Source organism: Eptatretus burgeri, chromosome 18 (assembly GCF_056783735.1).
Source record: "Eptatretus burgeri isolate ZD-2024b chromosome 18, Ebu_testis_v1, whole genome shotgun sequence".
NCBI classification, from domain to species: Eukaryota; Metazoa; Chordata; class Myxini; order Myxiniformes; family Myxinidae; genus Eptatretus; species Eptatretus burgeri.
This window is the reverse complement of record NC_140978.1, coordinates 8,984,501-9,002,000: the sequence shown is the minus strand read 5'-3', so window position 1 is coordinate 9,002,000 and position 17,500 is coordinate 8,984,501. Positions and strand designations below refer to the sequence as shown.

General features: G+C 48.0%; 2 protein-coding genes across 9 annotated transcripts in view; one reads left to right on the top strand and one right to left on the bottom strand.

The window, feature by feature from the left end:
- TMEM165 (transmembrane protein 165) overlaps window positions 1-17,500 on the bottom strand; it is a 96,316-nt gene that overhangs the window by 21,886 nt on the left and 56,930 nt on the right. The window lies entirely within an intron of this gene.
- Window positions 1-17,500, top strand: part of LOC147008552 (circadian locomoter output cycles protein kaput-like) — a 126,422-nt gene that overhangs the window by 95,172 nt on the left and 13,750 nt on the right. For 6 of the 7 annotated variants that reach the window (XM_085863972.1, XM_085863971.1, XM_085863969.1 and 3 more), the window contains 3 exons: window positions 9,936-10,039; window positions 10,206-10,346; window positions 11,272-11,507. In XM_085863972.1, the coding sequence (XP_085720098.1) occupies window positions 9,936-10,039; window positions 10,206-10,346; window positions 11,272-11,507 (481 nt within the window). The remainder of the gene's footprint in view (window positions 1-9,935; window positions 10,040-10,205; window positions 10,347-11,271; window positions 11,508-17,500) is intronic. The other variant, XM_085863973.1, reaches the window with a different exon arrangement.

Sequence of the window (17,500 nt, the reverse complement as noted above, 5' to 3'; positions counted from 1 at the left end):
TCGCTCCGACTCCAACGCACACGACGACGACGACGACCAACTCCTTCTTGCTTCTTCTTCCCAACTCCACCGGCTGCGAAGTCTTAACTCAACCGACTTGACGAACGCGGTCGCTTATATAAGCCCCGTGGCTTCGCTCTCTCATCTTTGACCCCCTGCCTTCGACCTTTCACCTCGCTCCCCATTGGCCCGAGAAAAAGTGGGCGTGAATGCATTTTGATCCATGAATTTGCATATAGCGACCGCCCTCCAACGCCCTGGAGGCGGGGCCAAATCGCCCCTCGCTCACCGATTGGACGGAACAAAAGTGGGCGTGTGTCGTTTTTGATCCGTTTTCGGAGCGGAAAATCCGTGGTTTTGTACACGCTGTTCGGCGCGCGCCCTGCACGAGTCCAACACCAGTACCCACAAGCGGCGCAAGAACGGTGGCGATGCGACGGTTGCGAGGTGTGACGTGAAGCGGCGCCGCGGTGGGTGGTTGATGTTGTGGTTGGTGGTGGTAGCAATGGCGGTTGGTCCAAAATAAAGATAGTAAAAGAAAAACGGCTATCCTGAAGAGTCGCAGCACGCATGAATGACATGTATTCCCACTAGACAACGGGTTTGGGCCTAACTACACATATACTTACCGAGATACCTCACCTAAGGGACCTGAATGGTGGTTTGCGAATTTGGTAACCACAACACTACCCCCTCCCGTTTTTGCAGACTCGTCCCGAGTCGTCAAATTCTCGTGTGCCATCATGTGTAGTTTCCCCCTAGTACATTTTACCTACGGATCCCTGAGTGCGACATTCATGGTATTCGTGTCCCCAAAATAAATAACCTGAGGGCTGCGTAACTACCTAAACAAACTCACTCACACGGACGACTTAAATAAAATTGCCGGCGCTAGGACAGACATGCCGGGGGCGCACTCATATTTACAGTACATCTTAACCTTAACTTACAAATTTTACACTAAACCATGGCCCAGGATCACTGAACTCTGCAAAAGAAAAGCAGTTAGCAGGGAGCCAGGCTGCTCGCATGCATTCTCTGGCTCAAAACAATGCAGGTGACAGGGAACGTGGCTGGCTGCTCACACGCAGTCCAAGGCCTTCCCTTTTGAACTGAACGCAGTGAACCACAACGGTGCATGGGCTGCACAAACGCAGTCTCCGTGCCAGCTCAAGTGGCACACGCAATGAACACAACGAATGGATGGACGCAAACACGGTGCACGGGCCGCCAATGCAGGCCCGTGTTGTAGCTGCCAACGGGGCAGTTCTTGCAGCTTGCAAACTGTTGCCTTGCGGATCCTGGCGCACATGGAAATGAACAGGGGGGGGGGGGGGTAAAGCAAAAATTGAACGGGGCTGGTGAACATGGGCAGTGGGCATGGCATGGCAAAGGCAGCAGGCAAACACAGCCCGCAGAAGAAGGCCGCTGCAGGCAAACACAGCCGGCAGATGAACTGGCCGGCACAGGCCTTGCAGAAAAACAGCCGCAGACGATCCGGCCGGCACAGGCCTTGCAGCACACAGCCAGCAGATGAAGCTGGCCAGCTTTTGCCGTCAGTGGAAGTTGGTGGAGGGAGTGCGGTGGTGCTGGCCACTTGGAAGGCGGGCTCGGACCTACCTACCTGTCTCCCTCCCAACCTATCGCCTTTGCCTGTCACTGTACATACCCACTCCCTTAATTTGTCAAACCCCAATTTAGCCCCAACTTAATTTTTTTTTTTGTTTTTATTTTTACTCCCCCACTATAAATCGTCCCCTAACCCCCTTTATCGTCCTTGTTCGGCTAACCTATCCTGTCACCTAGCCTACTCCCAACCCCTACGTTCCCTTCCCGGAGGGGAATAAGGGAGAGCTAGCGTCCTTTGTCGAGGCCCAACGAAGCCTCAGAATGGCCTCCCCAGAGTTCGGCGATCTTAACACCAAGTGGGTCCAGCGGCCCACAACGACAGCGAGGGGATGGATGGTGCGGAGGGGTACATCTCCTAATCTACCCGAACCATTTAACTGTTAAACTACCCCGGGGCTTTCAACAAGCGCCTCTCGCTTAAACTATTGGTTCTAACAACCCAGATTCCCGTCGCCTGTGTTGGTGTCCTCACAATTTCGGGCCTCGCCCCCCCAATTTTCTCTCCGTGCCCTCACACGGTCTCCTGGCTGGGACACGTGGCTCCCTTTGGCAGGCACGACCCTCTGCCGAATCTCCCGCTATGGCACCCCCGGGCACTACACTGCCTCCGAGCCTACCAGCTCCCTAACACCGGGGAGTGCCCCCCATGGCACCTCCCCTGAAACGCACACGTGGCAGGCTGGCTTCCCAGGCCCCTTTCCGAGGGTCACCCTTGCCCACAACACTGCCCACGCGGCTAATGGCGCCCCGGGCCCCCGCACCAAGCAGGCGCACCCGTGCCCACTACTCTATCCCGGCCCCCCATGGGCCCTTGGCCTACCACGGCCGACTAGCCTGGTGCCCGGGGTACCCACTCAGCGATACTCACCTTTCGCAGCCACGCTCCCAAGCCCGTCAACAGGGCTCCTGCACCCCTCCAAATGGGTCTCGAGCCTACTTTCCCACCAACAGCAAAACGACCTCCATTTTTCAATTTAACTAACCCAGCTAACTCACTTTACTCTGACCCCGGGGTCCCTTGGGCGGGAGTCACTCCTCCCCCCAATCACTCATCGCACCATGCATTCCCCATTCGCTCCATACACACAGACCCGCTGGCCTCACTCACTCACCATGTACTCACCTCACAACTCTCCAACTCTTCAACACACACACCGCTGAACTCTGCCATCCTTCTAACTACATCCCCTAACTAACTCGTGCTCCCACGTCGTCCCTTAAACTACAGCACGTTCCTTTTAACACTACGTAGCTAAGCTACGTCCCCTCTACACATTCATAAGTCTGTCACTGTCTCCAAATAATCCCATTAATCAATTCCCCAACCGAAATCTCGCTACAATCCCTCTAACTAATCCATTCCACGGACCCATGAGGATTTACCCCTGCCCCATGGAGTCGGTCTAACTTAGCTAACCCTTCCCCCTAACTAGTTTCCATCCTGTGCCCAGGGTTCAAGGGGGTCTTCCACCCCTTGCCCAGGAATCCTGTGCACCCGAAAGTGAGGCTTGTTCTTTTTTTTTTCTTTTTTTCTTTCCATGCGCAGCGCCAGCGCGGCAACTCGCGCACTTTGCACCTGCCCGTGACGTCATGCAGCTACACGTGTTCCTCGTCCCTCCTTGGACGGTACCATCCGGCAGAGATACCCCTCCTGTCGGATTCCAACCCCACGTGCAGCCATAGCGTCACCGTGCGCATAAAAAAAACACAAGCCCCACGTCTCGAGGGGTTCCCCACGCGAACACATGTGCTTTGCCCGTTGGAGCTTAACACACACGATCGCGTGGAGAACCCGTCCGGTCCAAATCCATAATCCTGCCTAAACTTTGTCCGTCCGCGGGATCGGCAAATCCACCGCGTGCGTTTCCGGACCGGGACTTCACTCTCGCAAGTGAGCACGTGGCGGTCTCGTGCGTTGCACAGCACGAACCTCGTGCTCACTGCTGGGTGAACCCGGCACGGTCCCCGAAACAACTACAGCCGCTACTCGGCTTTCTTTCCTCTGTCGTCGTCGTCGCCATTCAACCCACGCACACCTGCGTGTTACGACGCTCACACTTCATTCCATTACATTCACACCGGGAGACGCGGCTGCGTGCTCCCGCATGCCAACCGACATCTCCCTCACATACCGCTCTCTCACACACACGGTCTCCCTTGCATACGGCCGTTCACTCACTCGTGCCTCACTACTCACACAAACCATACTACTTACACACGCGGGGGCACTCACCCGCGGTGCCTCATCCACACTCCGTGCCTCACACACACGCGGGGGCACTCACCCGCGGTGCCTCACTCATACTGGCCGTTTCATCCACACACACGGCCTCTTCCACACACGGTGCCTCATCCACACACGGCGTGCTGGGAAGCACGTACTCTGGCACCATCGCCACCACACCACTCACACACGGGGTCGCTTCCACACACGGGGACGCACTCACGCCTTGCACCACACACACAGGGACAACCACACTGGGGATTCGTGTCCCCACAAGGGTCTCCGGGGCCTCTATACCCCCCAAGCTCTCCGTGCACCCGTTCGCAGCACTCCTCCCCTCAACCTCGCAAAGCACGACCGAACTCACCTGGTCGTGACTCGCCTCAAGGGGGCATACTCCCTCCCCTCGTTCCTGGAGGAGGCCATCCAGCTGCTCGCACTGGGCCTCCACCCAGTCAGCCAGCTCCCCCTCATGGTCCTCCACTACCTCTGTGTGTGTGTGTGCGTCACTAACCTTGTCCAATTCACCCTCTATCTCCCGTGTCTCTATACATTTTATTCTTTCTGTCGTCTCCTCTTGTCTATTGGTCTCTGCTTCTTTCTGGCGTCTTTCCCTTATCTTTATGTAGGTCAACCTTGCTTTCTCCTTCAGTCGCTCCCGTCCTTCCCTGTTTTTCACTCCTTGCTCTTTCACGATCTCCGCGTACCTCATCCTTGCTCTCCGTATTAATTGTTCTTTTCTCTCCCTCGCAATTACTTTCACCTCGTCTCTTGTCTCTCGAATTACTTTTTCCTTACCCGCCTCCACCGCGGGCCTGTCAGCCGTTGCACCCCCTTCCAGCTCGTTTGCTCCCACACGTGGAGTCGCCATTCCCAGCTCCCTGGTCACGGCCTTCATGCCCGCCTGCAGGCATCGGCCCATGTTCTGCGTCTCACCCCGCAGCTTTTTCGTTTCTTCCCTCATTTGCTGTGTATTCGCATCCAACTTTTCGTTCATTTTTTCTATTCCGGCATTCCAGTAATCCAGTTTGTCATTTATGTTCTGCGCGAGTTCCATAATCTGCCGCATTGTCACCTGCCCTGGCCACTCCCACTGACTACATTTAGTGGTGAAGTTATAATAAAAAAACCGACCAGATGAACGGCATCGATGCCTTTACCAACCTTCTGGTACGGGTTTCTCTTGCACGGTGATCTCGTCCTGAGCCATGGATTCTACATTACTATTACACATACCTAATCCACCCGGCACCCGCTCGCCTTGAGATGCCATCTTGCTTCTCGTGAAGGGTTAATTTGAATCGCTCGTAATTTGGAGGGAATCGGAGGTCGCTTCTCTCACCCCTGGACCGATTCCCGTGAATTTAGCTGGAGACAGGAGAGCCCGTTTTCCTGTTCTCCGATACCAGTGCTGCGAGGAGGGCGATGGATTTGTATCGCACGACCTGACACCAGTGTTACGGATTCGCGCCCGCCGGCGTGCTGACGGCCACGTAACTCGAATCGCGGCACGTCGCCCACCGGACGGACAATCCAGTCGTGACCCTCTCGGACTAACGCCGGGAACCAGTCACGGGTGGACCTTTCGGTCTCACCGCGATCGAGCCAATCAGCCCCCGCGTGGGATAGGGTTGCTCGCCAAATTCGACCTACCTAAGTACCCACACGGAGGGTAGACCGGGCGATCGCACCTCGCCGCAGGTCGACTTCGGACACGGGCCACTTAAGCGACCCGTTCCATACTATCGGGATAACCGAGCGGTGTTATCGTCGGCCTCGACGGTTCGATTAATTATCGGGCGTATTCAGCCCACTACCAACCCTTTACGTGAAGCAAGATGAGGATTCAATGAAAGAAATGACGAAGCGAAGCGGGAAACAATTCAACACAAAGCACATTTATTCGCGATGAACGGAAAGCACACATATTCAATTCCACCAAAAGCACATAGAAAAGGAAAAGAAACACAATGCAATTTTACACAAAAAGCAAATGCGACAATGCAGATCTAATACCGATTACACGAGCACACGGCAACACTTATACAATTTTACTTCACAGACGGCGCCGACAACACATACCCAAAACCAAGAAAAAGAACACCCTCAAGGATGAGGCGGGCCTGAGGCCGAGACCGGGTCGGGCCTACCCGTCTGGTGATGACGCGGAGCGGCGATGGTGCCTCAACTCCGCGGGCCTCGCGGGCAGTGTCTGGTAGGGGGTGGGAAGGGGGCCCCCTTGGTCGCACTATCTCAGCGCGGGGGGAAACAGGAGGGGGTTGCTGATGCTCGGGGAAAAGGAGGATTTCTACTCTGCCTCGAGTCCCGCGACGAGCGTCTCCACCTCGACCAGGTCGCGCCGTCGGCCTCCCTGGTGTGCAGCTCCCGGCACGACGCGAGCACCCCCTCGTCTGCCCTCGCCGCCTCTCCACAGCTCCGTCCTCTTCGCTCCGACTCCAACGCACATGACGACGACGACGACCAACTCCTTCTTGCTTCTTCTTCCCAACTCCACCGGCTGCGAAGTCTTAACTCAACCGACTTGACGAACGCGGTCGCTTATATAAGCCCCGTGGCTTCGCTCTCTCATCTTTGACCCCCTGCCTTCGACCTTTCACCTCGCTCCCCATTGGCCCGAGAAAAAGTGGGCATGAATGCATTTTGATCCATGAATTTGCATATAGCGACTGCCCTCCAACGCCCTGGAGGCGGGGCCAAATCGCCCCTCGCTCACCGATTGAACGGAACAAAAGTGGGCGTGTGTCGTTTTTGATCCGTTTTTGGAGCGGAAAATCCGTGGTTTTGTACACGCTGTTCGGCGCGCGCCCTGCACGAGTCCAACACCGGTACCCACAAGCGGCGCAAGAACGGTGGCGATGCGACGGTTGCGAGGTGTGACGTGAAGCGGCGCCGCGGTGGGTGGTTGATGTTGTGGTTGGTGGTGGTAACAATGGCGGTTGGTCCAAAATAAAGATAGTAAAAGAAAAACGGCTATCCTGAAGAGTCGCAGCACGCATGAATGACATGTATTCCCACTAGACAACGGGTTTGGGCCTAACTACACATATACTTACCGAGATACCTCACCTAAGGGACCTGAATGGTGGTTTGCGAATTTGGTAACCACAACAATATATATATATATATATATATATATATATATATATATATATATATATATATATATATATATATATATGTACACATCCATATACATACACACACATACATATACATTGTATGTATGTGTGTGTATATATATATGTGTATGTGGAAGTAGGCGTATATATGTGTATGCATGTATGTATATATATATATATATATATATATATATATATATATATATATATATGTATGTATGTGTGTATGTGTGTATGTGTGTGTATATGTATGTATGTATGTGTATATATATATATATATATATATATATATATATATATATATATATATATATATATATATGTATATGTGTATGTGTGTATGTGTGTATGTGTATGTGTGTATGTGTATGTGTGTATGTGTATGTGTGTATGTGTATGTATATATTTGTGTATGTATATATATATATATATATATATATATATATATATATATATATATATATATATATATATATATGTGTGTGTGTGTGTGTGTGTGTGTGTGTGTGTGTGTGTGTGTGTGTGTGTGTGTGTGTGTGTGTGTGTGTGTGTGTGTGTATATGTTTGTGTGTGTGTATGTGTACGTATATGTATGTGTGTATGTGTACGTATATGTATGTGTGTGTGTGTGTGTATATATATGTATGTGTACATGTGTGTGTATGTATGTGTGTGTATGGATGAGTGATTATGTGTATGCATGTGTATATATGTGTGTATTTGTATGAATATGTATGTGTGTATGTGTCTGTTTATGTCTGTGTGTGTGTATATGTATATATATATATATTTTTGTGTCTGTGTATGTATATGTTTGTGTGTATGGGTATGTATGTATGTGTATGTTTGTGTGTATGTATGTGTATGTATGGATGAGTGTGTATGTGTATGTATATGTATATGTTTGTGTGTGTATGTGTATATGTATGTGTCTATGTTTGTGTGTAGGTGTATGTATGTGTGTGTATATGCATGTGTGTATATGTGTGTACATGTATGTGTATGTGTGTGTATATGTATACGTTTTTCTGTGTGTATGTGTATGTCTATGTATATGTGCGTGTATATATATATATATACATATATATATATATATATATGTGTGTATGTGTGTATGTATATGTGTATGTTTGTGTGTGAATATGTGCATGTATATGTTTATGTATCTATGTTTGTATGTATATGTGTATGTGTATGTTTAGTTAGTTTTTTACAACGACGACACCAACAACTACTACTACATCCACGACAACACCACCACCGTCCCACACTCGACTGGTCGCCATTGCCCACGTGTTTTTGGCTGAAGGCGTGGGCACAGCCTCCATCACCTCAGATCGAAGCTCTGTCCCAAGGAAGGGCATGGACCATTTCCTCCAGCCAATGAGCGGAGGGTGAGCATAACACGCACGCCCCAGCCAATCGGGAGTTGACCACAAGTCGTCCGACAACCCCTCGTCCAATCAGGAGGCGAGTGGGAGGAGAAGAGACCCCTCCCACCTCAGAAGGGTAGAGTGGTTGTCTGGACCAGTGTTGGGCAGACAAGAGTGCGTTCTGCAGGATCGTGGCGATTGCAGTCTGCGGTCTTGGAGGCGAGTGCGGCTTGGTCTGGGTCGTGGGTTCCAGTCCCACCGTGGTGGTTTGTGTTGGAGTGCTCGAGCTGGGATCCCCGTTCCCGTCACGGACTCCGAGCTCCACAAGTTCAGGTCCGGTGAAACTGCACGAGGCGGGGAGGTAACCGAATAGGCCCCTGCCCTCAGCTCGCCTTCCCTCAGAGCTGAAAGGCCGAAATAAAGACCAGATGGGGTCTCGTTCTGTTGTGTGTGTGTGTGTGTGTGTGTGTGTGTGTGTGTGTGTGTGTGTGTGTGTGTGTGTGTGTGTGTGTGTGGAGTTTGATAAGTAGAATTAAGTGCCTTGCACATTGTGAATTACATTTCTTATGCGTGATAACTCTGTTCTGTGTCTCCCTCCCGATGAATGTAAAATAAAACCCCTGTTAAATGTTCCAGTTTGTTGTTCGTGTTTTACTTCATTGGCCTCGCAAGGTGCGTATTGAGAAATAGTAAAGCCGTTCGGGCCAGTAAATTGTTCATTTGGACCGACTGATCTTGGTAACCCCAGCTCGGTTTACACCCAGATCGGGCTCGGTAACGGTCCGTTCCACCCAAGGTCCGTCGAGGGTGTGGTTTTCCCCAGTTGTTGGACGACATGGGTATTTAGATATATTGAAATTCGGCAATTAACCCGACGACACGCCCTCAAAATATTCGCAACCACGGTCCGCTAAGGGACCCGTGAAGTCTGACTTATCCGAGAGTCACGACCTAAATTCCGGGTGTTTGGTGGGAGACGACTACTGCTCCACCTATTGGTCGTTTATCGCTGCCGAACCCTGGCCCACAATTATATATATATATATATATATATATATATATATATATATATATATATATATATATATATACACACATATATATAGTTTTTAATCATTCACATACATTTATGAGCTGATTATGGGCCCAAGATGTTTTCAGATGACATAGTCGAGATTGAAGGGACCTGATATTGTTTTGGATAACCCATCAAACATCATGTCCTCATCGGCAAGACGAAACAATGTTGACAAGACCAACACAGACCAAACCCAGAGCCTGCTTTAAAACTGCAAATAACCATATATTAAAGGGAAATCGCTTTTAGTGAGCAAACAACGAATGAAATCCAAAACAAGGTTGGTGTTTGTTTATTTAATCTGGAAGATGTAAACTTGATCTTACAGCATTCAAATTATTGGTGAAAGATTCTACTTTACCATTAATAACAATGCACACATGACCGACGACATGGCATATACCTTGCGATATTACTCCAAAAGGCTCAATATTTTGAAGAAAACAACGTTCTTTGCACGTTTACACATCAGAGGATTTTTGTTTCTGCAGAGAGTTCCATTTATTGGTCCCCGAATGAATCGACTGCTTTTCAAAAATGCCAACCAACCCGCAGAGAAAGTAAGAATCCTGATCCGTCTCAGCCTCCAGCACAGGTGATGTTCATGTTGTGGAACTCACTTTCTACAATGGCCTGTGATGCTTCCACATGTCCCTTGCATGTCAGAATGCCATCTTCCATGATTCCCTCATCCCAACAATTCATTTTTAGTTCCCAACGACACATGTACGACTTCAACTCTTGGTGGTATGTATATACAGTTGCAGATGGGGGCGGTGCAATGGCTGCGATCACAGCTAGAGCAACGCACAAGATCTCTACAAAAGGACATTCAGCAACAGCACAATGAGCTGCAAGATATCCAGCATCAAATTGGCCAGGCATTGCACCAACGTGCACAGGTAATGGTGTATATGTACTGGCTATGCATTCTATGTATTGTTAATCAATTGCAGTGAACACATGGTCTACCAGTAATCCTCTTCATGTTAAGCTTTCAAAATCCAGCCTCACTGCTCACCTCCACTTATTTGTTCCCCTTTTCTCTCACCTGTGGAACCAACTTCCCCACTCTGTTCAGTCCCATTCTTCGCTCCAGGGCTTCAAGACAGCTCTTCATCCCCATCCATACTTATCCCCTCTCCCTCACCTCTGTGTTTATTACTTGTCAGTTGATTTGTTCCTTTACTGTTTCATCTCCACTTTCCTCTTCCTCTTCTTGCTGTGTTTCATTCTGTTTGTTCACCCCCATGTCCTTCTTTCCCCTTCCCTTGATCTCACTCTCACCTTCACCCTGCTGTTGGCGTTTCCCTCTTTCCATTTCATTCTGCTCCAGCTCAGCCATACGTCTCAACCATATATCTAATTTTTTTTTAAATGATGCAAACATAATTCCATATTCAACAAAAAGGGAAAACAAAATGAGCTCTGCTGACTTCTTACACACATACACAAGACACAAAAGTTGTCATCGAAAGCCTTAGCACCATTTGCATTTTTGTACTTTACTGGACTTTGAACATGTAATTTAAGGATACATGCGAGGGATTACTGTCTGGCATAGGGCCTGTGCGAAAGATGAATCATGTTCATTTTAGACTAGATAGGTTTGGAATATCCTCATGTCAGATGCTGTGCTGGGTTATTTGAAAGTTTGGCAAAATCTTCTCATGAAAAGCCTTTGCTTAATTTGAGTCTACCAGTATTTGAGTATTTGTACCAGTATTTGAGAGTCTTCAAATTGTGATAAATACCAAATGATTTTCTGATGGGGCTCAACCATGTCAAGATTTTCACTGCATGAATGTACTTTAATTGTTTTCATAGCAGAGCCCTGGCCTGCAGCCATTTCATCTCCAAGATTCTGGGACAATGCCACAAACTTCAGGTCCTCCCACAAGGCAGCAACAACCAATCCCTGTCCTACCCGTTGCCATACAGGAGTCCACACAACAATCGAGCAATGAGCAAAATGGTTCGAAAACTCAAATACCAACAGCACTCAACTCTTTGACTCCTTTACAAACTATGGGCACCCATGGTACACAGAAACGACTGAACAAGTAAGTTATTTTGTTATGAAAAGAAATAGAATGATTTGAAAGGGGAAAGTGAGATTCCCAAATCACAGCTCATGGTCAGAAATACAACATTTATGATCAGACAAAAAACATGCCATGCCATCAACTTTGTGCCAAATCATTATATAAAACTATCTTTGGTGAGCTTTCAAGTACAAATGAATCAAGCCCCAGTTGCGCCGAAGTCACAGTGGCCAGGTGGGTTGACTCAGCCAGCATCCTTCCGAGGACGGCAAAATGAGTACCAGCTTGCTGGGTAAAGTGAGACATTCGAGTATTCTGCGTCGGAGTGGCAACCTATCCAGGCTTGGCAACCATATGCAACTGATGGTATGAGGAGAACCATCCATCGTGTGTGTCTGTGTTTCACATTGTCAACTTGCTGTCCGCTACCAATTGTAATGCCTCAGAATGTTTCTGAATTTTTGGCTGATCACGAATGGGGGGGGGTAAAGGTGGAAGAGTTGGTTTACCCAGTTTTATCATGAGTACGATTATAATTATCTAATTATTTGGGAACATTGGCATTCAAACTCTTGGATATCCAAAGGATTGAAAAATCAACAGTGAAGAGGAAAAGTTGACATCTCAAAAATTTTAGGAGATACTCAAGGGTCCAGTACACCAACGTCACGTGCACTGGCCTCTTTTCCACACACAGAAACCGAGGTTTAGGATTTTGTCTGAGTAGCCTATAAAATCCTGGTCGCATCTAAATATCTCCAACAGGTATGTGATAAATTCAAATTGTGATAAATCTCAAATACTGGTGGCTTTCAGAAAGCTATATGAACAATATAATCAAAATCGTTCAAAACATGCCATACCAGCAACATTATTAAGAAACACCTCACCCCCACATTATTAAAATATATATATCGGGCGAATAAAAACACCTCCCAGCAACATTATTAAAAACACCTCAATTCCACATTATTAAAAACACATCACCCCCACATTATTAAAAACACCTCTCAGCAACATGATTAAAAACACCTCACTGACATGGTATCAAAAACACACCTCACTGCCTCATAATTAAAAAACACCTCCCAGCAACATTATTAAAAACACCTCCCAGCAACATTATTAAAAACACCTCAATTCCACATGATTAAAAACACCTCAATTCCACATGATTAAAAACACATCACCCCCACATTATGAAAAACACCTCAATTCCACATGATTAAAAACACATCACCCACACATTATTAAAAACACCTCCCAGCAACATTATTAAAAACACCTCAATTCCACATGATTAAAAACACCTCAATTCCACATGATTAAAAACACATCACCCCCACATTATGAAAAACACCTCAATTCCACATGATTAAAAACACATCACCCCCACATTATTAAAAACACATCACTTCCACATGATTAAAAACACCTCAATTCCACATTAATAAAAACACCTCCCAGCAACATTATTAAAAACACCTCACTGCCACATTATTAAAAACACCTCAATTCCACATGATTAAAAACACATCACCCCCACATTATGAAAAACACCTCAATTCCACATGATTAAAAACACATCACCCCCACATTATTAAAAACACCTCACTTCCACATGATTAAAAACACCTCAATTCCACATTATTAAAAACACCTCAATTCCACATTATTAAAAACACCTCCCAGCAACATTATTAAAAACACCTCACTGCCACATTATTTAAAAAAAAAAAAAAAATATATATATATATATATATATATATATATCGGGCATATAAAAACATCTCACTGCCACATTATTAAAAACACCTCACTGACATGGTATCAAAAACACACCTCACTTCCTCATTTTGCGAATTTCCACAGCTGTAACTTTATATATATATATATATATATATATATATATATATATATATATATATATATATATATATATATATATATATATATATATATATATATATATATATATATATATAATCAGGCAGAGAAAAACATCTCACTGATACACGATGAAAAACACCTCACTTCAACATGATTAAAAACACCTCACTGCTGTGTTATTAAAAACACCTCACTCCCATATGATTAAAAACACCTCACTCATACATGATTAAAAACACATCACTGCCATGGTATTAAAAACACCTCACTGATACATGATTAAAAACCTCCTCACTGCCACATTATTAAAAACACCTCACTGCCACATTATTAAATATACCTCACTCCCACATGATTAAAAACACCTCACCCCACCCCACATTATGAAATATACCATCAGAGATGGGGAATCCCACACCATTGAATGAAAAAGGTCATATATATTCCAGATAATGAGGGAGGTGAATTGGAAACAAGACACCATTTGGTCATCATCTCGAAAAATTTCCCCAGGGGTGAGGAACGTAGTAACCAAAAATAATTGAAATCAGATAAGCGGTTTTCATTTCTTACAAAAAACATTTTTTTCAAGAAGGCCGCCCCAGTCTGCCATCTTGGATCCGGCCACGCCCAAAATCAATAGGGTTCTTCCTTTTCAGGTGGTACATGTGTGACTCAAATTTCAAATCAATATGGCAAAAAAACTTTTTTCAAGATGGCCACCCCAGTCGGCCATCTTGGATCCGGCCACGCCAAAGATCAATAGCGTTCTTCCTTTTCAGGTGGTACATGTATGACCCAAATTTAAAATCGATATGGCGAACAGTTTATGAGTTATTGCACTCACAGCTATAAATGTTGACGCCCGGACGGACGGACGGACAGCCGGACGACTTGGGTGACAATAATATCCCCCTTCCGCCACGCGGCGGGGGATAAAAACACCTCACCCCCACATTATTAAAAACACATCACCCCCACATGATTAAAAACACCTCACCCCCACATCAGGTCAGGTTCGATCTGTGACCTGCTACAGGTACCATGTAAACCTGTACTAACCTGTTCCATGGTCGGGTTGTCGGCGACTAAACCGTCTCCCCCACCAGGTTTCTGGTGAGGAGGGTGTTTGGATATGGACACCCATCAGGATTAAAAACAAAACCTGTCAAAGGGCGGAGGAGCTCCTTGTGAGCCAACGGCCATCCATATCTGGTGCCCAACTGTGTCTGCGGACGTCCTCCTGCAGTTGGGTTACTTCTTATTAGGAGGTTGGTGGCAGGATTTGCACTCCGGCCACCGTAAAACCCTTCATTCCGCAAAAACGCAAAAAAATCTGAAAACCCACTCCGTGGGAGTACCTCCTGTGCAGCTTCCCTTCGCAGGGCAGCTCACCGGATGACGGGATTGGGGCAAAGCCTTCGGGACCCCCAATCTTTGATAGGAGGGAAACCACGGGGTAACATCCCTGGGTCAGATTGCGGGAGAGTGTGTCGGAGTGGTGCTGAGGTGTCGTCCACCAGACGGCGGTCTCCTTGGGTTAACCTGAGGCGGTCCCTTCGGGTGGGTGCCTGGAATGTCCTATCCCTAAGAGAGGATGATCACCTGTCTCTGTTATCATCTGAGCTCAAGCGTTTGGACATCGGGATTGCAGCTCTCTCTGAGGTTCGGAGACCGGATTGCGGCGAGATAATGGTGGGTGGTTACACCTACTATTGGTCTGGTCGCTCTGATGGTTACCATACCCAAGGAGTTGCTGTAGCTGTGTCCAATAAGCTGACCCCAATGATAATTGAGGTAACACCGGTCAACGAGCGTATTATGAGATTAAGGATTCGTCACTCCTTAGGTGTCATTTCCCTGGTCTCTGTTTATGCTCCGACTGAGGCGAGTGATCTCACCGTGAAGGATGCATTCTACGCCATGCTCGAGTCTGTGGTTGATCAGTGCCCCAGACGAGATACACTTCTAGTCTTGGGGGATTTCAATGCATCGACTGGAACTGATAGGGACGGTTATGAGGTGTGTGTTGGTCCCCATGGGTCAGGAACTATGAACCAGAATAGCACTAAGTTCCTTGACTTTGCAAGAAGTCATGGACTTAGGGTGGCTGGTTCATGGTTTCAGCGCCCACAAGCTCATCGCTGGACTTGGTATTCCAACACTGGCGGTGTGGCAAAGGAGATTGACCATGTCCTCATTGACGGTCGTTGGAGGATGATCCAGAACTGCAGGGTCTACCGGAGTGCTCAGTTCCTCAATACTGACCACAGGCTTGTTGTAGCAACTCTAAAGCTGCACCTTAAATCCTGGAGAATGGTACCATCCCAGCTGAGACTGGATGTTGCCAAGCTCAGGGATGAGAGAGTAGCTGAGGAGTTTGCGAACAGGCTGAGTGGACACTTGCGGGTCTGGGTGCTTTGGGGGTCCTGAAGAGTTGTGGAGCGCCTTCAAGACCACCGTCCTTGATGTTGCCGGTGGATGCCTTGGAGCTCACCGCAGGGCAAAGAAGAATTTTGTCTCTCAAGGGACACTGGATACCATTGACCAGAGTCGCAGGGCCAGGCTGAATGGCAGAGCTGAGCTGTTCAGGGAGCTGAGGCGTAAAACTGTACGTGCACTGAGGGTGGACAAGGAGGCCTATGTGCGAGGAATCTGTGAGGGGGTAGAGCATCACCTGTGGACAGGTGATTCTCGTCCCGCTTACAGGGGAATTCGCGCATTACGTTCATCCAAGCCCATCCCTCGGAGCACTGCAGTTCGAGCAGAGAGTGGTAGGCTCTTGACAGAGGAGTCTGAAGTGAAGGCCCGCTGGGCCGGTTACTTTGAGCGGTTGTACCAAGCTGATCCCCCAACTGTCGAGTTGGACGTCAAGGGTGTTACAATCCCTGTTGCTGACCCTCAAATCAACTGTGGTCCACCTACGCTTGTGGAAACACGGGCTGCGGTGAACCAGTTGAAACGGGGCAAAGCTCCAGGGATCTGTGGCATCCATGCCGAACTTCTCAAGGCTGGTGGAAATGCTGCACTCGTGTCGTTGCATGCAGTTTTGTGCTCTGCCTGGAACACAGGCATCATCCCAACTGACTGGAAGAGGGGCCTTGTTGTCCCTCTCTGGAAAGGGAAGGGTGATCGCCAAGACTGCAACAACTACCGAGGGGTGACGCTGCTCTCAGTGCCGGGCAAGGTCTTTGCTCGGATAATTCTCGATAGGGTTCGCCACCATCTACTTGAGCACCAGCGTCCAGAGCAGTCAGGCTTTACACCAAAGAGGTCAACGATTGACCGTATCCTTGCACTTCGTGTCCTCACCGAACGCAGACGAGAGTTTCAGCAGGGGCTGCTTGCAGCCTATGTTGATCTCTGTAAAGCGTTCCATTCAGTGAATCGGGATGTCCTCTGGAGGATTCTTGGTCTTCGTGGGGTGCCACCAAAACTGATCGATCTGATGTCTGAACTCTACTCTGGTACTGAGAGTGCTGTGAAGTGTGGTGGTACCATCTCTGACTTATTTCCAGTTGTTACTGGAGTTCGTCAGGGATGTGTACTTGCCCCCACACTTTTCAGCACTTGTATGGACTGGATTCTAGGGAGGATGTCGGAGAGATCAAGTTGCGGTGCGTCATTTGGGAATGTCAAGATCTCGGACCTTGACTTTGCAGATGATGCAGTCATCTTTGCGGAGACTTTAGACATCCTCTTGGGGGCCCTCGAGGTGCTGAATGAGGAGTCGGAGCCGTTGGGATTACGGGTTTCTTGGGTCAAAACTAAGATCCAGGCTTTCGGTGACATCTTGGATGCTGCTGTCCTGTCTGTGTCTGTTTGTGGTGAGGATGTTGAGGTCATGGAGAGATTCACTTACCTTGGCAGTGATATTCATGTCTCTGCTGGCTGCGAGTCAGAGGTCAATAGACGTCTGGGTCGGGCCTGGGGCGTCATGGATTCACTGGATCATGGGGTGTGGCGCTGCCGGTACCTGTGCGGGAGGACGAAAGTCCGAGTCTTCAGGTCCTTGGTACTTCCAGTCTTGCTCTATGGGTGCGAGACTTGGACTCTGACCAAGGATCTGAGACGGAGACTTAATTCCTTTGGTACCAGGTCTCTTCGGAGAATCCTTGGCT